Source organism: Lacerta agilis, chromosome 1, assembly GCF_009819535.1.
Source record: "Lacerta agilis isolate rLacAgi1 chromosome 1, rLacAgi1.pri, whole genome shotgun sequence".
NCBI lineage: Eukaryota > Metazoa > Chordata > Lepidosauria > Squamata > Lacertidae > Lacerta > Lacerta agilis.
In genome coordinates this window covers 108,427,583-108,447,025 of record NC_046312.1, presented here as the reverse complement: position 1 = coordinate 108,447,025, position 19,443 = coordinate 108,427,583, and the positions used below count along the sequence as shown (strand labels likewise).

The 19,443-nt window shown below is 42.5% G+C and overlaps 1 protein-coding gene across 1 annotated transcript; it reads left to right on the top strand.

The window, feature by feature from the left end:
- Positions 1 to 3: 3 nt before the first annotated feature.
- On the top strand, positions 4 to 18,979 carry FASTKD1 (FAST kinase domains 1). Its single transcript, XM_033149483.1, has 15 exons — positions 4 to 189; positions 2,545 to 2,921; positions 4,098 to 4,166; positions 4,808 to 4,933; positions 5,540 to 5,938; positions 7,602 to 7,712; positions 9,744 to 9,875; positions 10,660 to 11,146; positions 12,345 to 12,459; positions 13,490 to 13,618; positions 13,950 to 14,081; positions 14,655 to 14,768; positions 16,081 to 16,222; positions 17,305 to 17,419; positions 18,811 to 18,979. Exons 1-15 carry the CDS (start codon positions 4 to 6, stop codon positions 18,898 to 18,900), a joined length of 2,724 nt encoding a protein of 907 aa, XP_033005374.1. The 3' UTR covers positions 18,901 to 18,979.
- Positions 18,980 to 19,443: the final 464 nt, after the last annotated feature.

Below are 19,443 nucleotides of genomic sequence, written 5' to 3'. Positions count from 1 at the left end.
ACGATGCCCTTAGGTTTTAGGCTTGCTTGCACTCTCTTTCCTCAAAACGCCCTGGGATTCAAGTTTCCAGTCCTCTTGACGCCTCTCGCGCAGCATCGCTGGCGCGCCGCGTCATTGTACTTCGGCTGCACCGCTTTGCGATCCAGGAAGCGCTTAAGGGTGGTAGACAAACGCATGCCGCACACATTGGTAGGGGCACGTTGTATTTGACATACATACATAATGTATTTGTACGTGTATTTATTATTATTTATTGGGGGGAAATTTTTAAAGTAAACTTGCAGGAAGGTCAGGCCCCCTGCTTCGGGAGAGGGGAGCATCATCTTCCCACACCGCAAACTGAAGGAGGGGAAATGGTTCTAAATGTTGTCGAGGGGTTCAGGCTGCAAGGCTACATTTTCTAGGAGGGAGTCTACTTTTGTGTTAAACGTGCACTTTTGCTGCGTTTAACCTTTCTTAGGGTTTACTACTGTCCAAAAGGGGGGGGGGGAATCACTGGTGGCATATATTTTTCCAGGAATAGCTATTGCCTGGAAGGGTCTTAATTTTCTCCAACATAGCGCAGACTTTAATTTGTAATGTGTTAGAAAATGAAACAAAAGGGTCTGGTAAGGTTGCATCCCTTCCCAACCCTGGGTCTCCAGATGTTGGGCTACAACTTACAGTACTGACCATGGTGGGTGGAGATGATGGGGGTTGTAGTCAACATCTGGGGCCCCCAAGGTTGGGATTAAACTATTCGCGATCTTGCATGTATTATCAGTAACCCTTGGCCAAAAATAAATTCGCAGATTCCTAGGGAGAGGCAATGTCTAATAAATCAGCTTAAGGCTGGTAGGAGTCGTCTTGGGAGTACACTTTTTAAAGCAGCTTGCCATCACACTTCTTCACGTCACCAAATAGTTGCAGCCTAGATTCGCCACAAGCAATGTTGCACAATGGAAAGACTACAACTCCCGACAGGCAAGGAGGCTATCGGTGGAGCATGCTGGGAAATGTAGTAGCAGATTCTTCAACCAAGACTCAGACCCGATTGTTGTACTATATAGGACAGAAGCTGCAGAGTAGCTGGTAAGTATGTATTTTTTGCGGCCGGTATGGACATTGATTTCATGTTATCCAGTCGTCTCTCTGCGGGGATTTTGCTGCTGGAGCAGAGGTGGTGATCTCCCGCCATGTGGATTCTAGGAGGAGCCTGCTTTGCCAATAGGCAGCATGGTCGTGTGATCTATAGGAAGTCACCCTTTCCTGCGTGCGACATGCTCCTGGTGAAAGAGATGGACTGAGACTTCCTAAGCAGCGCAAGGGACGCAAGGATCCAGGCTGTTCACGGGGGTTCAAACTGTGACCTTCACAGCTGCAGAAAGGTGATAACGTCGATACGTTAGAGGTTGTACTAGGTTTATGTGTACAGGGGTGGACTTATTCTCACGTGGCTTCTACAGAGGTGTGGGGGTTTTGTTTTGTTTTGTTTTGTTTTTAAAAAAAAATTGAGAAGGAGCTTCACCTTTCTGTATGAAAATGAGTGGATGTCAAGACACATTGTTTTTAAAAATAAAAAATAGACAAGATAGTGAGTTTGGATTTGTTGGAAAGGTTTTGGTTCAGATCCATCTTGAAATCAGGAAGGAAGTACAATATCCTTATTACCTCAGAACACCTGTGGGAATACATGTGCATATAATCCTAGAGTTGGGTGGAACCTTAAATGTGATTTAGTTCAGCCCTCCGCTGATTCAGGAAATCCACTTATCCCAGGGGGAGGCAGAACCAAGTTATCTGCGACATACTGTAATTGGTCAGTTAGTTAAATATTTCTATTCATTTACTTGATGGGGGGGAACTGCACCCCCCCAGCTATGCCCATACATCAACCCTCTTTATTATACACTAGTTCCATTAACCTGCAAAACCTAACACACTTGACAATACAGAAACCTAGTTTGGATGCAGTGGCTTGATTCACACATATTGCTATATTACAGCTTAGTGCTATGTGGACAGATTTCTCAAGTATGGTTTGTTGAAACAAGCTAACTTCATAAAACCTGTGCTTTGAAGTTGGCAAGTTTCAACAAATCATTGTTAAGATGATCTACGCTTTGTTTGAGTTCAGTTTTCCCGGTGAGCAGCAAAATAAAAAATGGAAGCTGAAACGAAAACGGAAGTGAGAGCTTCCAAATTCCTCTACAGCCACACCGGAGGAGGGGAGGAGTATTGAACCTAAGACTCACTGCAATTCATCATGTAACACTAAACCATGATTTTGTGTGAAGTTTGAATGCCAAATATTGTTTGGACTATTGATAGGCTACAATATTGATACAGGCATGCACAGGCAGACAGCACAATCAAATTTTGTGGTTTAATAACTTATTTGCAAGACTAATTATTTTTAATGCTGCTTTTGCAGGTTCTTCAGAATTATTTCCGCTTCTTCAACAATAACTACAAAGAATAAGGGAAAAGCAATATTATATATCTAAATGCTTTACCTTTCTGCTAGCTTGTGGTTTGCATCTGATTGGAAGTGAAGAAGAGTAGCCTCATTCTGGACATGTTTCGAAAAACAAAAAAATCACAAAAATGCTGTCTGTAAGACGTTTTTATTTATTTGCACTGAGATGCCGCCAGTGTCAAACTTGGAGTAGTGATCCCTTGTTAAGCCAGCTAAATAACTGCATAAATGAAGATCAAGTGTTTGACCTTGTTGGAAAGAACAAAACCAAACTTTCTGAGAAACATGTGGGAAAGGCAATTAATATACTTTGGGGTTTTCAAAAAAAGAAGCCTGAGCCTCTGAGGCTTACTGATTATGTAAAAAATCACTCCCAGTTTCTTATACTTCGCATTTTAGCAGAAAACAAGATTGAACAGATGGATAATGAAGCATTAGTGGATATTCTGTATAGTTTACTCAGGTAAGCCATATAGTATGATGCCGAAATGTAATGGGGGTAAATTTAATCTGTGATAAAAACGTAATTGTGTTTTTAAAAAGAATATATGCTTAAACTGAAGCATCCTGATTCCTGCAAAAGCACAGCTCACTGGTACAATGCCCATTTAAAATTTGCTCATATTTCTCTATCATCTATCTATCTATCTATCTATCTAAACAATGTATGATCTAATGAGTGACAATACCTGTGTCTGACCTCCATAAAAATATATAAGATTACTCTCATGTAGCAAATGTTAGCTGTAAAAGGCAGTGTAGGGACTGACAGTTACAGGCACAATCAAGCCAAAGCAAAGGTAGCTTGGCTGCCAGTATTTTCTGCCATTAGTTAGGCAGCTCAAAGGGAAACTAGACAATCATTGCGGAGGTGACAACAACTACCAGAGGGTTCTCACTATTGGTTACTGCAGGGATGGGGAATCTGTTGCCCTCCAGATGTTGTTGGACCACAGCTTTCATCACCCATGGTCATTGGCCAATGCAGACTGGGGTTGATAGGAGTTAGAATCCAAAAAGTTTGAAAAGCAAAATACAAAGTTCCAGCTGTGGCTGACTTTCTGACCCAAGCAGGCAGAGCAATAGAGAAGCCAACAGAAGGAGAGCCAAGTGTTAAGGGCTGAATGTGAGCAAATGCAGTTATGCATATTTATGGTTGGTTGCAGTGGAGATGGGAGGAAATTCAGCCTCTCCGTAAAATGTTCCATCGGCGCAAGCCTTTCTGCCTGCCTGACATAACAACCTCCCCTCTCCTACTACAGTGGAACTGCCTGTTTGGGGGTGCAATGGGAGGTGGGGGGAGACCCCATTGCGCCAGCGGGAGCCCTTGAACTGGCTCCTACTAGTGGAACTAGTAAGCTGAACCTGGCCCAGGGATTTAAGTGGTTAAGTAAAAGGCCTTGAAGAAAATGTGGGGTTTAAAGGGAAAAGAGGTGGCATCCTAGCTGCACAGTTCCAAGCACTGATCTGTTCACAGTTGTAAGAGGTTTCCCAGAATGTGCAGGGAAAGCGTTCGGTAAGTACAAAACTCTAGCAACCTGCTATTTGTAATACATATAAAATCGCACAGGTTTTCCCCCCATCTCTCTGTTAAAATATCTATGCAGAGCATTTGACTTGTCTTTTGGTCCTTGTGAAGGTTTGGAATTGAGGCTCATGATTCGCTGATTGAAGAGCTTGTCATAGAATGCTGGAGAAGATTAAATGGGCAAGTACACATTAAAATTAAAATCCTATAAATTGAAAGCTTGAGAGCTCATGCTTATAAAAACCATCGCAAGGTTAGTACTGGCAACCTTAATTTATTAAAGGTATGGTAGGCCCCTTTCTCTTCAAAGCTGAAGTAGTTGTGGGTTAAGATAAATTTGCACTGAGGACCATTACACCAATAAAGGCAGCTACAGATTTAAGAATGTAACACTCCTGTATAGATTTTGAAAGGTGACTTTAGGCTTAAATTTGATAGCTATGTCCAACTGAGTAAGGCCAACTGAGCTCAGTGGGATTTATTTCGGTATAAGATTGCACTGTTAAGATTCCTAAATGAAAGCAGTGGAACACTTGGTTTTAAACCAGTTTATAGAAGAGTCTATAAAGATTTATGGGAGAAAATAACCTCTGCTCCACTCTGCCCTTCCCTGAGGAAGTTAACGTGTACCAGAACAATAAACTTAAGAATCTGGGCTAATATCTAAGCTTTATTAGGGACAGTTGCAGGTTTGTTTGTTATTTTTAAATCAATAATGTAAGTAAGCAGTGAACTGCTTTTCAAGAATCTCTTAAATTTTGTATATAGGTAAATGTTTTAAAGCTTTTGTAAAGCAGGCTTTTCCTTTTATATCCTCACAGACTCAGCATGCCTCTGCTATCTAAATTTTCAATGTGCCTACATGACCAACAAATGTACTATAGTCCTCTCACTGGTGATATAGCTGATATTGTGAATAGGAACTTGGATTCCATACAAGATGGAAGGTAATCTTAATTTAATAAATGTGTCAGAATAATTGAGAGTATTTTTGTTATCGTTCTCATGCATATACAGCACTACTATAGCATACCTGTTTAGGCCTCTCTTGTTGTTTAAGTTAGCTGAACACAATTCTAATGAAGGTGGAACTGTTAGGACACCCCATATGTGGGTAGGTTCATTGTGGATATCATTTTTACTGTTTTATTGTGCCTGTGGATTTAAATCCTCTTCTGCTGCAATCCTACAGTCCCTAGGATGGCATTGCAGGGACCCTAGGATATTCCAGATCTCTCTTCATTGGCAGAGAAAGATCTGCCCTTCTGATATGGAAATATTTCCATTATTTTGCTTGAAAACACTCCAGTTTGCATAGCATTAAGAAAAGACTCAAGAACAGCTTTGCCTTGAAAGCAAAATGCTTTTTCCTTTAATTTTTCCCTCTTTCAAATAGAGGTTTGTTTTTTTTAAAAAAAGAAAAGATACCCAGTCTCATTCTGCCTCCAAACCTTACCCCCTCCTCCTCCAGTCCTTTCCATTTTTAATGTAATGTTCTTAAATATTGTTGGGTTCGTTCAATCACTGCATACTGTTTTTTGGAATGTTTTTAGGGTCTTGTCAATTTTGATGGTCGGCATATCTGGTGTTATCTCACAGCATTTTAGAGATCGGTTAATACAGAAGGCAGAGTTTCTTCTGGAAAACCCGGGATCTGCCCCCTTGAATAATGCCAGGCGATATGTACAGTTTCTCCGGAATGTCAGACTACCACATCGACCATTGCTGGACAAGTGTAACAAAGTTTTTCTTCAGAATGTGAACAAGCTAGGTGTTGACGGTGTGGTTATCATCCTTGGACTTTACCAGGCTTTACAATTCAACAACTTTGAGTTAAAATTAGTTGCTAAACAGAAACTGATGGAAGCAATGGATGACTGCAATAATCCTTCAAGGTTTCCTCGACTGTTTGTTGCCCTTGCACCCATGGCAGGACCAGAGGTCAGAGAACGGTAAGTTTCACTTCTGGCTTACTTGGTGTGCATGTGAATACATTTTTCCTTAGAAAAGGTAGTGAATTTTTCCATGCTTTATCTGAAGACCATTGAATAGGCTGCAGTTCAACAAAGGGAAACTACAAATGTAATGGAGTTGTGCTCGGCTTATGCTGTTAATGGTGAAACACCCTTCTGTGGACTTGCTTTGTTACTATTGTTGACCCAAATTGACAAAATAGATTTCAGGTTGCATATATGCACACACACATCTTGCCGTTGTGTTCTTTTTCGCTCAATCTGTGACAAATTCTCATGTTGTGCTGAGGAAAGGCAACACAACAATGGCCTTGTTAAGCACACTTAACTCCTTCCTCAAGAGTAATGGAGATTGCAGAATTAGTCACAGGCCCAAATCCAAAGAGATGTGCACAGAGTCCCTGTTACCCTGAAAATGTCTTCAGAAATTTGAAGTTCCATGGGTACCACCAATAGCATAGAACTAGAACAGAGCACTCTCTATTCTCTTGGTCCATTTGAACAGTTTTGGCATTTTGTTGCATGTTCATTATTTGGACTGCTCTTTCATCTCAATATTGATACCAATAGCCAACAATAATTGCTTGTTCCAAAAGTGTTTCCATACAAAATCATGTGTTTTGTGTTGCCGTTTTTCTTTGCTCACAATGGCACAAGAGATGAGGGGGCTGAGGTCACTGTTCCCTACAGAAAGAAAGAACAGAAGCTAAGGCTCCAAATTTCACCCTTCACCAATCCAGAACCAAGAGTGTATTACAGTGGTGCCTTGGGTACAGACGCTTCAGGTTACAGACTCCGCTAACCCAGAAATAGTACCTCGGGTTAAGAACTTTGCTTTAGGATGTGAACAGAAATTGTGCGGCAGCGGGAGGCCCCATTAGCTAAAGTGGTACCTCAGGTTACGAACAGTTTCACATTCAGAACGGACCTCCAAAACGAATTAAGTTCTTAACCCGAGGTGCCACTGTATTTATTTGCCTTGGATCAGCCACATGCTTTTCCTGCATTGTCTCATATGTAGCCCTTGTGATGGTGGAAGAGCATATTACTGAATCTGGGACTTAGGAAACATGCTGTACAGTTGTACCTCATGTTGTGTTCACTGCAGGTTGCGAACGGCACTGGTTACGAACGCACCAGACCGGAAGTAACGGAACGGGTTACTTCCGGGTTCAGCGGGTCGCACAGATGCGTCAAATGACATCACGTGCATGCGCAAACGCGCCAAATCGTGACCCACGCGTGCGCAGAAGCGGCGCTGCGGGTTGTGGACTGCTCAGGATGCGAATGGGGCTCCGGAACGGATCCCATTCGCATCTAGAGGTACCACTGTATTTGTAGCTGTATAGTTATCAGTAAAGGAACCACACCATTCTCCTGCTCCTGAAGATATTACTCATTCAATGTGACCCTAAGTTAAAATGTTCCCTTATGGGGAACCTCTAATCCTAAACATTTACTGGAGCTGTGTGTGTTTTAAGGTTATCTTTCTTTCAAGATACATTAAAAGCTTCACTTTGTGGAGTCTGTTTCCATTTCCCCAAGCACGCCTCTTTCCCTTCTCGAAATAAGAGTGATATACACAACTCTGTGACCTCTTAAACTGCTGGAAAGATGTAATATTTTGTATGTTTATTTTTAGGTTAACTGAAACTGCTCTACTAATGGCAGATGAATTTGACCATCAGCAAACATTAGCAGTGGCGGACAGTATGCAAGAAACAGAGTTCAGACAGCCGCAACTGATTCAAAAGTAAACCTTCAGTACAAAATGGCAACTCAAAATGTTCTCAGTTTCTGTAACTCCCCTTTTCTGACTGTTCAGAATGCAGCAAGTGAAAAATCTGTAACTTCCATTTAGTTTAAGAATGGCTGATACAGAACGCGGAATATGCTTGCACTATATGATATGCTGTTGACTTGCCTTACACCACAGTCCTAAACACATCTATTGGAAGCAAGTCCCATTGATTTTAGCAGAACTTGCATCCAGGTAAGCGTGCCTAGGATTATGGTGTAACTCATCACTGTTTGGTTGACATTAAGGTCATTTGACTTTTAAGAGTTTTTTTTGTGGAAATGTATGCTGGAATGTGCACATGTCCTGACACAATGGGTGTTAGTAAACCTCAAAGAAGCAGGTGAACAAAAGCAGCGAAGTTATTTTGTCTCACTTTGTGCCTGAGGCCAAACTAGGCAAAACATTAAATGCATCTTTACACTTAATGTACCTGCTTTTAAAAGGGGAAATCTCTCCCCTGAAACTGCTTCTTGCATGGCAAGAAAGAATCCCATAGTGCCAAGAGGAGGTTTTCTTACAATGCAAATAAGCAGCTTTAGGGAAGAGGTTTTCGTCAGAATGGCAGCAGGAGAGAAAATGCTTAAATCCCACCCACCTGTTGCATTCCTAATTTCAGATCCCTCTCACAGCAGCTGTTTACAATTTTAAGGAGGCATATTAAATATAGGAAGGTATTTAACATCCCATCTTGTTTCCCTGTTAGGGTGGGTTGGAGTGAAAATTTAAGAGCAGAGAGACAACCCCCCTCCTGCATCTACTTGGTGTTTTCTCTTTCTCTATATGGTGCCCTGAAATTGCTGCAAATACAGTGACCAGGATGAAGACCAGCATAAACTTTTAGACTCCCTTAAATTATGAGGGCCTCCTCCTGCCATATATGAGTAGATGTGCTTTTCACTCATACATTGTTTGTGTGTGTTGGATAGGGTCCACTGTCTTGGAAAGCAGGTAACACTTTCTTCCCTTCCTCTCTGAAAAAGTTAATTTAGTTTATAGAATTCTATGGTATACCCAGCTTGACTCCTTCCATTCACAGAAGGCTCTGTTATTCAGCTGGCACTTAGGTAAACAACATGCGTGTTTGACTTGTTTTGGTCAAATCCTCTGCCTCCAGAGCAGACATTTCAGGTTGCAAGGGGCTGCAGGAGAAAGGGGGATAAATACAAATTGCTTCCCCATTTCCATTAATATTAGCCTCTACTCCAAAGAAACATCCACAAATGGAAGGGCACCATTGGATCCAATCATCTATTTATTAACTGTGTTCTTTAATTAAGGACAGGAGTCCAGATTTCTGCCAGTGAAGGCAAGGCCAATATTGACATGATTTTCAGATTATACCATTTTATCACTGGAATAAGACAATATATCTATTTGCAGCAGTGTATGGGTATCCCAACTTTGTTCAAGTTTCTGGGTATAACCCAGTGATCGCCAGCCTTTCAGAGCAAAGGGATGGTCACTTCTGGAATTTGAGGGAGTGCCACAGGGTACCAGCTGCAAAATAGCTGCCATGGAGGATGTGGCATAATACAAAATGTACAATTCTGGGATCTAGTGAAATGTGGGCATGTTTAAGGGCGTGAGCTCATTGTAAAATAAGCTGAGCCACTGCAGACAGAAGCAGAGCAGGAAGAGTAAACATTCTATCATGCATTGTGGATTTTTGAAGGGACATTTGCCGTGACTTTTCGTGGGCACTGCAAAGAGGTACTGGCAGGCACAATGGCACCCACCGACATCATGGTGGTGACCCCTGGCATAACAACACCATCATAATGCATTGCCAGATCCCAAGCAGCCTGGTTTTGCTGCTGTGCCGTTGTTACAGATACTCCATTCAAAAAAGATTTATGATCCGTCTTGTAATTTAATGTGTGTACATCTCAGGGCCAGGACAGTTTGTAAAAGACATCTTCACTGATATTTGAAAGGATTTTAATTTCACCCTGAAATTTAGCCTCATCTGCTTTTGGTTTTCAGGATTGTGTCTCTGCTTTACAAACATATGGATCTCTACAAACCAGTAGAGTTGGCCAAATTGACCTACGCCCTCCTCCTATTTCATTGCTCCAATCCTGATATTTATTCCAAATTACAGAGATTGCTCACCAGGTAAGAAAGCACATTTTATCAGCAAATGTATTCTGATGATTGCTTTCTTTATTAATTTGTTACATTTGAATCCTTCCCTTCTTCCTTAGCAGAATTCAAGGAAGTACTTATCAAAATTGCGGTTGGCAATGATCATCTTAAGAAGGCATTCTTCCTCTTGTGCATGGGAAGAATGTCTCGCTTCTAAACGAAGCACACTCCTGGCTTTAGAAGTATCATTTTTGTGCAAATCTCCATTTAATTGATATATTCATCAATTGAAAATGTCTTTGATCAGGGTACTTCCCTAATTTTCATACCCTTTTAAGATTTGATACAGTGGAGTAGTTAAACTTCTTGCTAAGGAATTATAAGTGAGTTAAATCAGGGAATAAGCTCAGTCTGACCTAGTTTGCTGTATTTGTTCCTATTTCCACATTTTTAGAGTGTGGGACTAGGGATTTAAGTAGCTTGCAATGATATCTGTGGCAAGAGCAGCTGGTGTGGGGAGGGGGGTTGCCTCCCAGCACTGGTGTCACCGTAGCTTACCAGGGTTGGGGGTGAGGTGGCAGGGAGCTTGGTGCTGGCCACACCAGCAGGAGCTGGCCACACTGCTCCACATCTTCCTTCTGGTAAGCCACAACGATGCCACTGCCTCCCATACCCGCTGCTCGCTCCTGATCGGTCGGATTTCTTTTCAAGCAAATATGCAATTGACGGTGTAAAATGCACTAAAAAATATTTGTGGCCCGCCGATTGTTACTCTTCATCACTGACAGATGTATATATCTGTTTTGCATTCCAGCTGTTTACACACTAATGTCGTACCGACAGATATTTCCATGCTCATTCGTGTTATTTCCTTGCTTCCTAATTCCTACATGGATGAATTCATAGTCACTCGAATGGAGGCTGTGATGCCTCAGTGCAGCCTGAGTGATTTGAGTTCCTTCGCCACAGCTGTTACGAAATGGATTCGACGCGATCAGCCCCATCAGCAAAGCCCTTCGGTGCAGTACGGAAAACTTTTGCAAAAAGTCAATAACTGTGCACTTGAGAGACTACAGAAAGCCAGTGATCTGGATCTTCTGTTAGACGAACTGAAATACATACATGGAGACTGGTTTGATGAAATGCTCCTTGAGGAAACCATGGTTGCTCTTCAGCGCTTGGCGGACCAGATTACATGGACAAATGTGACAGAGGTTTCATCTTTTTTGGTCAGAACTTCCTATCTCTGCGTTCCATTACTTGATAGAATAGCTGCCTTTACCATTCAGCATATAGATAAGGTACTAACGATACATGATCATTTCATCTCCCTTGAAAGTGATAGTACAAACAGCATGCAGTGTTACGTTTCATGTGTATTCTTATTTGGACATAGTTTATTAGAGCTATTCCCCCCCCCCCAATGTATTGGGTCTGCATTGCACACTACACTGAGTGATTTGATTGATTGCTACTCCGGGAACATGTACAGTGGTACCTCGCAAGACGAAAAACTCGCTAGACGAAAGGGTTTTGCAATTTTTTAGATGACTCGCAAAACGAAAATTTCTATGGCCGTGACTCGCAAAATGAGGCATTCGTCTTGTGCAGTACCACTGTAAGCCGAAGCGCGGCTCTCGGAGGGAGCCTGAGGGGATGCGGCCTGAGGGGATGCAGCGGCGGCAGCTGAGGAGGCTTTCCTCGCGCCGAAGGAGGCAGTGAGGCGAGCAGAAGCTGCCGCTTGCTGAAACGCAGAGAGGGGCTTACTTTCGAGTAAAGCGGCTTTGCTTCCGACGAAATGCCTCGCTCAGTCCTTGGCACAGATGTCAGGGTGCTTTTCTCTTTTTTGCGGAGCTGGGAGTTGCTGCTGCTGCTGCTGCTGCCGCCGCCGGCGGCGGTGTGGCCAGGCGCTGCTCCCTCAGGCACAGCTCTGCCACCCTTCCCTCCCTCCCTCCCTCCTGCTCCCCCTTCCCAGGCTGGAGACGGAGCCTGAGCCCAGTCAGGATGCAGCGGCACCTTTCCCGCCCCGCCGCCTGAGGGGATGCGGTGGCGGCGAGAACGCCAATGACAGTGCCAGGCAGCCCGGCAGAGGCTTTCCTCGCACCGAAGGAGGCAGTGAGGCGAGCAGAAGCTGCCGCTTGCTGAAACGCAGAGAGGGGCTTACTTTCGAGTAAAGCGGCTTTGCTTCCGACGAAATGCCTCCTTGGCGCGGGTGTCGGGGCGCTTTTCTCTTTTTTGCGGAGATAGTTGTTTATTTCCTTGACATCTGGTGGGAGGGTGCTACTACCGAGAAGGCCCTCTGCCTGGTTCCCCATTACCTCACTTCTCGCAGTGAGGGAACCACCAGAAGGCCCTCAGAGCTGGACCTCAGTGTCCGGGGTGAACAATGGGGGTGGAGACACTGCTTCATGTATACTGGAGGAATTATTAAAATCTGGCAGACATACATGGTAAATGCTAATTGTCCTTTTCTCCCCCACCTCCTGCTTTCTTTTCTAGGTTCACAGTTCTGGGATTTACTCTCTTCTCCTTCCCTTTACTACTCTAAATTACGATCCTCCCCAGAGTGAAAAGTTTTTTGAGGCTTGCCTTCAGCGCTTGAGCTCTTGCTTGGGTAAGTTCATCAGAGAGGAATGCTAGCCGGGTGACATTTTCCCCAAGGTGCCAATCAGCAGTGTGATGAGCGCACAAGGCCAAATAAAATCTCTTTTTGAAACAAAGAAAACTGATACAATTCAGAACCTTCTGTTGTTGTTTTTTGGGGGGGGGGACATTGATGGTGTGTTAACTATTCTAAACATCTGTAGGTGGAATGAATTTAAATTGGTGAGCAGTGATGTGGCAGCTCTTCTTTTTAGCATCTTTCAAAATGACCACAGCACTAAGCAGGAGCACATTTTAAGCGATTTGTGCTTGCTGTTACACAAATCCCCCCACAGATTTTAAGACAAAGATTCATTTGGTTATTTCCCGTAAAGGGTGCTTCTGAAGCTGCTGCTGCAAATGTGCCTCTCGCAATGTGGGAGGACCAAGTTACACAGCCCTAGCAGGCCCAGCAATGTATGGAGAAGGGGCTGGCAGACAAGGGCTGGGTGAATACAAGTGTGGGAGTACTAGCAGTGATTTTCTTACATAAACCATGCTGGAGAGGACGTGGGCGAGGGATCTATTATTCTATCCAAGTTAACGTCAAGGCCAACAGCATGAAAACAAGCTCTATCAGTGTACAGTTAATCGGGTCGTTTTTAGGACTGTGGCATTTGCCATCACGTTCTTCCTTCTGTGATGGTTTCCCAACTGTTTTCCACCCGCCCTGTTCCCATTCTCTATACACCTTCTCCTTCTGTTCCTCCGGACCATTACAAAATCCGAACCTCAGTTTCCAGAAGCAGAATAAATAAGCAAATGTATGTAAAAACACTCAACAATTTTAGCCTTGTTCATGTGTCACTTGTGTGTCGGGTGTAGCTGTAGACCAAGAAACAGGGATGCACTTTTATCCCCACCCATGATAAGTTCCTGTGGCGAGGAAGGGGCTCTGTGTGATTGTATGGGTGTGGAGAGTTCTAGTTTCCTATCTGTTTCTCCACTTCTTCAGAGATACTGTCAGTTAAAGGATACACTAATATATTTGTTTTATACAGGTAGTTTTGAACCGCATCTCCTTGTGCTGCTTGGTTTTGCTTTGGCTGTTGCTGAGTATTTTCCAGAGAATGTGATAAAGGCTATATTTAACATCGAATTTCTGGCCAAACTAGATGCCCAGCTTGAAAGTAAGAAATAATTACAAATTTTAACAAGACTCTTGCATTTTGTAAGAGATTGTGTGTATGTGTTTTCTTTTGCTCAGAACAGGAATAGCCAACTGCATTTTTTGATACTACTGTCTTCTTGGTTTCCAATAATCTACCTTGGAATAATATTCCTATGTTTGAGTTAGGTTGTTTTCAACAAACCACGGTTTGCCAGTTGAGAAACAGCAAACCATGGTTGAGCCTGAGGCTTGCCTAGAATATTGTTTAATGGGATATGCGGGCGTGACCATATCCTCCACATGTAAAAATGGTATTTTCCCTCCGTTTTTTTTTTGTTTTTTTTTAATAGCGCTACCAAGTTCCTTAAACCGGAAGGTCCGCTTACGGCTGATGGAACTGAACCGAGCGGTCTGTCTGGAGTGCCCAGAGCTTCAAATTCCGTGGTTTCATGAGCGCTACTTTCAGCATCTACAGCGAAAAGGTGAATACGGTTGCATTATGGGTGCCTCAGTCCATTAAAAAAAAAAAACCTTTACAGAGTCATATTTATTAAAACTCAGAACATTTAAAAAATGGCTTATAGTTCAGTTATGTCCTTGTCAGCCTGCTTTGAAGTGCTATATGAAGTTCTTTTAAAAAAACAAAAAAGCAGAAAAGATGCTGACAGTCTCAGGGTAATATCCATTTGGTACCCTTGCATAACGTATCTGCTAATGGAAGAATGCAGGAGGTGATTCCCCCCCCCCATTTCCTCTTTCCTCTCCCCACTGAAGCCCATAGCACCCCCTGAAAATCTGCTCTGGAGGGTTGGGGAATCATTTCCAGGATGGGTTGGGAGATGGCATGGGGCGGGGAGACAACTTGACAAAGATCGCCTCCCTTCTTCCTTTAGCAGATGCCTCTGCTGGAGCAAAAGCTCAAGGAGCATCACCTGGATTCCACCTTCCGATAATGTAACACGCGTCGTTCTTGTAAAGTGATACGTGATATTTTGTTCTGTCTTCCCTTTGCTTCTGAACTGGTTTTCATGCTTTGTTTTTGTTTCCACCCACAGGCAGTGGTAGCCTTAGCGCGTTGCAACAGCAGATTCACAGACTGCTGGGACAAATTTTGGGAGGAAGCCACTTTGCCATGGTGTCTGTTCTCACCCCATACTACTATGGAATCGGTGGGTGTTTAATTAATGGGAAATCCTCTGTGGTTCAGCATTTCATGAGAAACTCTCTCAAAACATTTCTCAAATGTACAGAAGCAAGTCCTGGCTATTCAAAGCAAGTCCTGGCTATCCCAAAGGCTTTCCAGACAATCTATTTATAGTTATCGGAATGCAGCGTTATTTGTTTTTCCTTACTGAAGGCATGTCCTGATCCACTGGCCCAAAGGGGGGCCCATGCGAGTGGTTTGATGCAGGGATACCAAAGAAGGATGCCATCAGGGCCAGTTCTTGTGCTGGGGCAACCCAGCCAGATGAGTGGGGTATAAATGATAAATTTATTAGTAGTAGTAGTAGTAGTAGTAGTAGTACTTATATACTTTTATTTATATGCTATTCAAAAAACAAAACAGCAGTTTACAGCAATTCTACTTAAAATCACACAATACAGCTACATAGAGCGCATTGCATTAATCCAGCCTCTTGAGTTACCAATGTACAGGATACAGTGGCCAGGCTCTTGCAGTTGCTGGATGCAATGTGGTAGTATGAGAGTCTTGACAACTGTGCTCCCCACCCACCTCCGTAGCATTTCATGTTGTTTTAAAGTTTAAATTGTACTTCACCTCAGCCGTTTGAGTGCAGCTATGAAAATTCCTCCCCTGATTCCCCCCCCCCCCAGCAGAATTCCTCACAACTAGGCTACGCCCTAACTTTCCTTCTAAAATAGCTACTGCATTTGCATGAAACTTGTAGAAACTGTTGGGCCATGGAAAAAAAATGCGGTTGGGTGATGCTTTGCGTCTTCTGGATAATAAGCCCCAGTGACGAGCATATTTAATTGAAACCAGTAGCACGTCCTTCCAAGTAGGATTGTGCTCAGGATCTTGGTGTGAAAAGTTGTACTACTGAAATCAGTGGGACTGGAGTGACATAAGCAGTAAATAGTCAGCCAGTGTGAAACAGAGAAGTTTTGCTTATAGGTTTTCTTTTCTTTTCTTGTAAGTGGTGGCCTGTGTAACTATTACCCTAACCTTAAATAGTGAGTGAGTGCCCTGGGAGCTATAGTATTGTTGAAGCCAAGTATGAGCCTGGTGAGTGCCTGGATTGTAGATCGCTGGAGCCCCATGTAAGCTGTTCCATGCTTTACTTAAGAGCCTGCTCTTAAGTATACAGCTCTTAAGCATATACATGTGTCTGAATATACAGTAGTAGTGCTTGAGTAACATTGTGGTTTGCAATATTACACTGGTGGGAGGAGTCACGCCCCACTGTAGACATTAACTTCCTATTGTGACAAGTCCTGAGATGATAATTTTTATTTCAGACTTTGAGTGTATTCTTGACAAAAGCAAGAAGCCCCTTCCACATACCGAACAGATTGTTGTCATGGCTGACTTGAAGGGATTGCACTGGGAGCAAGATGGCCTGTTGTTGGGAAGGAAAGGGCTGCCGCCCGGAGCTCAGAGGTGGTTACATATTTTCTGTGTGCTTCTATGGTCAATAGTCCATCTTCCTTCATACTGTTGCATGCCAAGTACAAATTCAGGGAAGGCTGATCTGTCCCACTGTATGTTTCTGACTCCACTTGCTCCTAAAGAGTAAGTGAGAGGCAAGTTGCACTTACAGCTTTAGTCGCTAACAACAACATTTAAAATAACAGCATTTAAAGTAAGTTGCTTCTTCCTTTGGCCTGAACGTGAGTGCCAACTTCTGCTGCCATTTAAACTGGGAAGCATGTCTTCGCATCTGCGTGTGCTCTTCAGCCGTGAATATTTTTTTACTTGGAATAAAATGCTACATTGTGAAATGCACTAAGCTTTATTACAAAGCCCTTAGGGTTCTCGGACCAAGGCAAGCTGAGTTGAAATAAAAAAGGGCATTCAGAAGGATATTTCATTTCCTCCATTAATTTACTGCAATTTATTCTGGGTAGACACCTTCATTGAGTCTACACCATTCCTAATGTAGAAACTCCCTTCCTTATTGATAGGGCAACCTATATTTGCTCAATGGAAAGTTAATTTCTAGCTGGCTGTGTTGTTAAAGAGCGTCCGATTCAGTATTCCTTGAACTTTAATTGCTCTGAAGAAACCATGTTAGATTTTATTGTTGTTCTGCACATATGCCACATATTTGCAGAGTCTGATGCACATTGAGATGTGACAGATATCTCTTGTGCAGGGTTAACCATTCCATTTCAGTGGAGCGAGGTATAATAAGTGTGCAAAGGAATAAACATAGGTTGTCTCCCTCTACTGAAAGGAACTAGGAAAGTTCTCCTTGGCAGGGAAACTGGAGATATCAGCCTTCAGAGGCCCCTTGCTCAGAAGAGACTGATGCATTTGCAGTTTAACATTGCAATACATGTTTTAATATGAAAAAACCACTGAAAAAACCTTGGCTCTTTTCACTTCTGTAGTGAGACATGCATACAGTTTCAGGAGTTTTCTGCCCCTGTTATCTAAATGGCTCACTTTCGATTCTGAATAGATTCTGTTTTCAGATTGTTGAACCTATAATCATGCATGTATGATTGTATTGTATTCAGAATTGCAGTGGATTTTCTGGATTCAAAAGCCTTTTGTAAGAACTTGAATCACCTGAAAGGAGAAGCTGCTATGAAAAAGCGACATTTGGAGATTCTAGGATACCACGTTGTTCAGGTATGTTATCCTTTGTATTTTGTACCAATATTGCACATAATTGCAGAGTTATCTGACAATATGTCAATATTCTTTGTCTGAAAGCTTTTTATCATAAATATTCAGGGCTGTGTTCCGCTAACTTTTACTCAGGGTAGACCCATTGAAAGTTAGTTGGATTCAATCCTCTACCCTTCTTCCAAAGGTTGCTTTCTCTTCTTCTCAAGTTGTTCTCAGCTGAATATTATTATTTCCACCACCACCCCTTCCCAAATGGCCTTACACTCTAAAAACAGGCGGGGGGGGGAGAGACAGCAAAGGGGAAAAGATGGAAACAGAGGCAGGAATAAAAAGAGGAAGAAGATGCCAGTTATTCCAAAGGCTACGGCAAAAAGATGGGCTTTGGTTTGAGGGAAGTAAGAGAGGTTATTTAAACTTATACAATTGAATAAAAAGTAGAGAAGTTACAATGAGTTTTAAAAAACAACATTGAAAATAATTACACAGTTGGAAGATGTGTCATCAAGTTCATCTCACAACCTGTGGACCTCCATATGTTTTTCTACAGCAATTCATATCATCCTTCCTCTTTGGCTAAGCTGCCTAGGGCTTCCAACAACATCTGGGGACCAAGGCTGCTATAGTGAATACCATTTCATACCTGCTGAAACTGTCAAAGTATTCTTTTCAATATGTTTTTCCTACCCAATATGAATAATCTTTCCTTACGTTAAGTGGACGAATGAGAGCATCTGCCTGGCAGCAACCTACTTTGTTTTCATATCTTACCACATTTACCAATATTCTTTATAGTATAGTATTTACAGCCTATTGTAGCCAAAAAGAAAGGGAGGCACCTTTTTCAGATGAGTTCCCTATCACAAGGACTTCTGTTTGCGCAATGGTGCTCCCCCTTCTGGCTTTAGGGATATGCAAAACATGGGCAGACATTTAAATAACTTCCTGCTCTGTATGAATTCAATTGAGGTCTGGAGAGATGGGTATCTTCCTAGCAACACCTTAGTATTGATATAGTTAGCTATGACCAAGGCTGCAGTGCTGTGTCAGCTTACTCAATGAGTAAGTAGAACTTCCTTTTGAGTGAATATGCATCTTCCCATTGAAAGCAGTCACCTTATTGGGATGATCTTATCCTTTAGCCTCAGTGCAGATGGAATACTGTCCAGTTTTCTAAACTTAGGTGACCAATTGCTCTGTAACAGGAAACCAAGTATGACGAGTGTTATGTCTGAAAATGTTTTCACTTACCATGTTCCCCTCCAAATCAGTTTACAACCAAATCTAGAAGTAGCCATGTAACTATGCCAATACAACAGAGATTCTTGTTGAAAACAAGTATCTTGATAGGTTTCCCTTGCTATATTTCTACAGTAAACTTTATTTTATTTCAGATCCCTCATTTTGAATGGAATTCCATGGAGCTGTCATCAAAGGAGGCATGGATAGAGTATCTAAAGAATAAAATATATGAAAAGGTTTGATACGACCATGTGAAGAAGACACACAATCATGAAGTTATTTTATATAGACTATGGAACATTAAATATTTTCAGCCTGATGGTGGCTTTACTGAAATCCCTTTTTAAAAATGAAATCATCAAAACGCACACTAGGCTCTAGTTCCACAAGGGTGACCCACATGCAGAAGCAGGTTTACACACCTGCTGCCTATGCTGATGTGCCCTCTGGATTTACATTTGGACCTGGATTTTGATGCTCCGCTAGATCTCTTTGAAATGGCTGGATAATTCTTCCAATGCAGATGAGAATGCATTTCCCCATCTGTAACCCTCCTTTCTGAACATGCCCCCCTCGGAGGGTTGGAGATCTTTCAGAGCTGCTCCCCTTGAGGCACAAAGAGCTGCCTCTTCCACCCATAGGAAAATATCAGGCCCACCGCCTGCAATCATACATACACTGACCTCTCAGAATCTTAGCTCTGACACATTTGTGTTTCTCATATGCATACAAATGGGCAATAAAAGACGATGGAACAAAAAGCCTACTGGAAGTCATAAGGATGG

Bases quoted from the DNA above. Each gene is read 5' to 3' on its own strand.
- FASTKD1 (XM_033149483.1), top strand. From the start codon at position 4: ATGCCCTTAGGTTTTAGGCTTGCTTGCACTCTCTTTCCTCAAAACGCC. The intron at 12,460-13,489 runs GTAAGTTCATCA...TGTTTTATACAG, and splicing joins GCGCTTGAGCTCTTGCTTGG to GTAGTTTTGAACCGCATCTC. The intron at 17,420-18,810 runs GTATGTTATCCT...ATTTTATTTCAG, and splicing joins TAGGATACCACGTTGTTCAG to ATCCCTCATTTTGAATGGAA.